The sequence below is a fragment of the Hermetia illucens genome, chromosome 1 (genome assembly GCF_905115235.1).
Source record: "Hermetia illucens chromosome 1, iHerIll2.2.curated.20191125, whole genome shotgun sequence".
NCBI lineage: Eukaryota > Metazoa > Arthropoda > Insecta > Diptera > Stratiomyidae > Hermetia > Hermetia illucens.
Window position 1 is genome coordinate 74,855,290 of NC_051849.1, and position 6,000 is coordinate 74,861,289.

General features: G+C 41.1%; 1 protein-coding gene across 1 annotated transcript in view; it reads right to left on the reverse strand.

Annotated features, from left to right (window-relative positions):
- Positions 1-5,612, reverse strand: part of LOC119661604 (endoplasmic reticulum metallopeptidase 1-like) — a 41,834-nt gene extending 36,222 nt beyond the window's left edge. The window contains exon 1 of the mRNA XM_038071006.1: positions 5,526-5,612. Coding sequence (XP_037926934.1) covers positions 5,526-5,528 — 3 coding nt within the window. The 5' untranslated portion in view covers positions 5,529-5,612. The remainder of the gene's footprint in view (positions 1-5,525) is intronic.
- Between the last annotated feature and the right edge of the window lie 388 nt (positions 5,613-6,000).

Consider the following 6,000-nt stretch of genomic DNA (forward strand, 5'->3'; position numbering starts at 1 on the left):
GGAGCGCCTAAGAGCTAACGAAAGGAAGTTCCTCCGAATATCCCTAGGCCCTTCCCATCCCCGTTCCAACCAAGCCGTCTACGACCGGGTCAACTCGACCCGTTTAGACGTGTTCCTCATCAAATCCCTAATAAAGTTCCTTTACCAAGCCCTGAATCATGATAATAGCCTAGTCCGAGAGTCCATCTATTCACACATCAGTCCTACAGACCGCCCATTTAGAACCCATGTCCTCCCCTCCGACATCCTAAACCTTCACTCCTTAGGTCGCGTTTTTCGCAACGGTAAGCTAATATATTACCATCGGCCCTACAATGAACATCGCTCTGACACTGTCTACTCCATCTCCCAATAGTTTTAACCCTCCCCTTACGCATCCTTCTCCCATCCCTTTACCGGTTCCGTTTTTTCTCATACATTCTCTATTTTATGGGGGGTTTTTCCTGACTTTCCCCCCACTAGCTTGTAAGCTTAGGTTAAGTTGTACTGTAAATTACCTTTATTATTAAGCTGTAGGTTAATTTCTAGATAAGACTAATGTCGTTAGAAATAAGTTCTAGTATTAAGTAATAGCCTTAAGCTGATCTTTGTAAATATGAAATGAATAAATTGAATGTGTTAAAAAAAATGTAGAAATACGCAACATGGCTCTGTCCAATTCCTTCCAAACCACAGGGTATCATTTACGAAAAAATGTAACTGAACAGTCTTTGCCTTCCAGAGAAGGAGGGGAGTAACCCTTTCACTCTCTGAAAAAGTAAAATATCTGGGGGTTACTTTAAATACAAAGTTTCTTTAGAACAAACATGTCTCGTGGTGACAGGTACCAAGACAGGACGGGTCCTAGCCCTGTCGATAAATCATCAAGAGTTCATGACACATGAATGGCGTCAGGGCCGAGCGATTTGACGACTGGCTGGTCAAGCGCACTATTATATTAGCTGATTCATTTGTTTACCGCTTACTTACTACAGACAAGTCAACCCAATGCCTTCCGCCAACTACTGATCACAAAGGTTTATAAAATGAGCGGTCCATCAATCGAGATATTTGGCTTTGGAATTATGATGTCCGAATGACGGTCTGTGAGAAGAAATTTCACTTCCATGAGTTCCGCGTGAGTTCTTCATTTGGGTCATTGAGGAAACGAGAACACCGTCTGACTGGCAACTAAGTACAACTGTTCCAATATGGAAACAAGAAGCAGCATTCTACTGGAATGTTCAGATTACCGTCCGTACTGAGTCAAGTCAGAGTGATAATCACGGACGAGCACAATGCTGACCATATTGCCTCCTACAGGGTACTGTAATCCTGGAGCATACTGTTACGGTCTTAAATGAAGTGTTCTAACACAGTTAAAGGCCCTGAAAGAGTTGGATTATTGCGTCAACAATACCAAAAGTTGAGGGATTCAACTATCCCTATTATGAAATTACTTCACATACCAGCGCAACTTAAAAGAAGTGGCAATTAATATGACGTTCTTTGTGGTAGACGTACCAACGAAATATCAAATATAAAATTTACCGCAGTTCCGTTCGCCCTGTCGTCCATAATTCTGACTGTTGGCTGACTACAAAAGACAGTGAACGGCACCACACGGCAATAGATACGAAGATGTTACATTGGGTCGGTGGCGCAACACGCCGGGATCACATCCGAAATGAAGACATCAGTGGTCGATAGGGACCACGGATCTTGGAAAAATTGTGATGGAGGCGCCTTTGATGTTGCATACACTTGCCATTATTGGTTTGAATACTGAGGTCGATAGAAAATGACCAAAACGCAGGCCGAAAGGACGGTGTCTTGATACACTGAATGGTGATTTCAAAGCGTTGTGGCCGCATCCATTTTGACAAAGCAAAATAGTGCAACCGATCAAGGCAAGTCCACTCTGCTTCTGAACTTGACAAAGGGAGAAGAAGAAGATATTCATAATAATAAAAATCAAAGCTTGGAACAAGTCAGCGAGCATCTCTGATCTGGATTTCGCGGCGAGCTTAAGGGCTCTATTTGGTATTTCGTCCAGGCCCGGACTTTTGTTGTTGTAGATAGGTTTACCACGGAGTGTGCACCCCTCGGCATGGACGTGTCACATGCCTTACAGATGCATTCTGTGACATGGAGAGCTTCCTCCATGGAGCGTTAACATTAGTAGGTTGGTACAGCCATGAATGCCTGCTCATCCAATACTTTTGCGCGCCAGCTTATCGTCCTCCCGACTTTGGGTAAGTTATTTGCCTACCGTGTGGCTGTTTCCTTAGTTCGAAGATAACTGCCTGATGATCGCTGTGGGTATATTCCTCCCTAATGAACCAGGTAATGGAACGCGTTAATGCAGGGTTAACAAAGGTCAGGTCTACGATTGAAGAAGACGCTCCATTCGGAAAATACTTCCATTACCTTCGTCGATCAGAACAATATCTAACTGGGCAAAAGCCTTCAATAGACTTCGGGATCTTGTGTTATTCTCGCTGCTTCTCCAGTTCAGGGACCACGCGTTAATATCACCGGCAATTACTTTGGGGTTTCGCCTTCTTGCGTCTCGAAAAAATATAACGAAAATGTCATCAAATTCAGAAAATGTGAGACTGGGCAAGGAGTAGCAGCTGTATACGTACATGCCGCTTATTTTTGCCCACTGATAGACTGACTCGAACTGATCCATGTGTTCAAACATGGGGCACTTTGATCATTCAAACGGCAGACAACTCTTCCTGCTGTTAATAGCTTCTGCTCTGCTTCCATTAGCAGTCGCATTGTGGCTATTTGAGTACTACCATAGGCTTTCCTCAGACTCACAATGGATTCTTCACTCATTTCCTCCACCTGAAATTGTTTTTTTAACGCAGTGTAAATTTCTCTCCTAGATGTTTCTTCATCAAGTACCTTGCGCTGTGTATAGATCTCATATTTTTGGGCTCGTATTATGACATTCAACTCAAGTGAGCTTTTAACTTCTTTACGAAAGCCATCAGTTTTGCCTAAGCTGGATTTTTTTCAGCTCAAACATAAGTTCGCCATTCTGGGTGGTTCCGATCTGGTGACATTTCCCCCTAGATTTTTTAGGCCGGCCTCAACTTTGACCTTTTCTAGTATCTCGGAGTACGACAGATTGCCGTCATTGTAGATAACAATTGCCATTGGGCGAATTCGCACCTTCGGGAGTGATCTTGCTCTATTCACCATTTTCGGTTCTCAAAGGTTACGCTTCGGTTGCCGACGACCGCGCTATGGGCTCAGACTTCCTTCTTTTCATAATTTTAGCTCTGTTCTTCAGAACTACTGTCGCCATTTTTCTATTGCACTCTTTTATTTGGTGGCAGATAGTTAGGTGTCACTTGGGACGGTTTCAGCCGTTGCTCGGGTACTCTTTCCTCTTCCTGCGATCTATTATCTTATTCAACTCGGACAGCTTTTTTGTTCCAAGTTGCATGAAGGGTAGTTCCTCCATGTCAGGGCACTGTTCACAATGAGTCCTGCCCGGATTGCCATTTTTTAAACACTTCGTGACCCTTACCATTTAATGTGCTTTCCAGCCTTTTTGCTGTTTTTGGCATTGGTGGAGATCGGAGAATTGAAGAGCTCTTCCTGATTAAGTCGTACCAAGACTAAATTGGTGACCCCGGAGCGAACATCGCCGCAGGAGCCAAAGCACCAGCTCAGCCACCGTACCAAAGAATAATCGGGAAAATTGAGGAGATCTTAAGAAGCCTTTCGCGGTGCCAGCAAGATTCCGTGATGCAAATCCTGAGTATGTGATGTGCATTTTATCGCTGCCGTTTTAAAATAGACTCGTCGTCGTCGTCACGCCAGCCCCGCTGTCGCCGTCGCTGCCACGTCTGTTGCTATGGACGCTGCAGCTGCCACCGCTATCGTCATAGACACCGCAGCCCCAGACGCCATCAGCGAAGCACCAGACACCATCATTGCCGCAGAGACTAAATTAAACATACATATTTTACAGAATGAGTATGTTGATAGTTTAGTAACACATTTTAAAATAAACATAGAAAACGCAGCTTAAATAATTTTATCGATATAAAGGAATAATTGGCTCAGTCGAATAATTTCACAACTTCAATAATTAGGTTAGTTTGTTTGATAATTACATGTCAAAACTTCTTTTTTCTTAACTTCAATTATTATCTTTTTTATCTGACGTTTCTCGTCACCTACTCTGTTCTTCACTCTTGTAGCGAGGTCTGAACTGAGTGGAGCGCCGGTGACGTCATCTGTCCGCTGGTATTCGCGACATTCGAAATTTATATCCTGCCGCGCCACAAAAGCATTACATGGGACGACGTATATGTAATTAAGGAATGAAGGAATAGTAGGAAGTTAGACGTGCAAGAGACTTTTGCGGCCTTACGGGAACCAGAGAGGAACAGATTGTTCAATGGAAGTTTCTGAAAGGGGGGGGGGGAAAGAAGATACCGGGCAATATCATTGATATATAATTAAATTATGGTATAGAAATTAAAAGGCCGCTGTGAAAAATGTAGGATTTAAAGAACAAATTAGATCGTTTATGATGGTACAAATTTTAATCGCGGGTAGTTCCACCTATTTGATGAAATGGCACGTAAAATGATGGGATGATGGAAAATTTAGGAATATTATGCAATAAATGGGAGAGCTCAGCTCAGCCCAGGTGGTTAAACATAACCTGCCTGAGTGATCACTTTTGCCCTCTCTAATCCAATTAGCCATTACAATCTCAAATGATTATATTTGGTGAAAAAACTTGCACGGCTTTTTCTCCTGTATGGGGACTTCCCTTAAATGCTCTCTAAATCCATGCCATTCCCTGCATGCATGGAACTCCACAATCTTCACATGTTTATGGAATTTCGTCACAATAGGTTTAGCTGTTTCAAGAAAAGTGCGACAGAGAGACAGACCGATAGGGGGGCAGGCATGAGTCTTTAGTACTGTGTGTCAACTTTTGTAGTTAATTATGTCATTGATATCGTATTTATTATTTTCCAGAATTATGGGCCATACTATCCTTTCTTTCCTTAGCTGGTGCTTAATGTTATATTCCTAGGATAAGGGCCCTCTCCGGGGAATTTGATAAAAATTGGTGATCGACAATTATTAAGTTTGTTTGTAATGGGGATATAGTTTGATTTTTTTTCAATTTTGGGTTGGGTATGTAGTATCTGAAATGAAGTCCTGTCTCACTTGGAGATTTTATTTTTTGAGGCATCACTCTCCTGTTTGGCTTATTTACTAATTGAAACCTTTCATTTGGTACCCTACACAGATATATTTGAAGAAAAACCTACACCCTTCTTTTGCTTGCGCACACAAGCCACACAAATTCGTGGCACTCACTCTATGCGTGGGATTTCATAGTCCACCAATTTTCGTTCCAAGCCGCGCGTATAACAGACAGGTTTTGTTTTACACAAAATCTTTAAAATTAAATTGCATGACAACCTATGAACCAACATTGCATTATCTTCTAATATTGTATTATATTGGGTTTAATTAAAAGTATATGAAAAACCCACCATGATATGATAAGCATGATGTTTAGATTTTCCTTGGACAAATACTGTCAAGGTGAACTTGTCGATTTTATTTAGGGGTCTTTTCGTCTTTTTATTTCATTTCATTTTATAACTTTCAAGTTTCTTCACTATTGCTTTATAATGATTATTTTATGAGGAATATTTTAGTAAGCTTTGTCATTGTTTTTCCATTTTCATTCCCTTATGTTGTTGCTCAGCTATGAATATCAAATTCATTGAAGGATATTTTTTTTGTAAAATAAAAACCAGACTACCAACTTGATAAAAAAAAATACTAGAAAACTTCTTGCACCTAAATACCACAAAACTCTCTCTGTACATTTTATGAAAAATATAATTGGAAAATGATTTACCTAAAACTTTTAATTGCTGATATCAAACCAATTGTTTACAGATAATTCCCCTTTCTAATATTAGAACGCTTTCACGGGTCTCACACTTGATTCACTTTTTT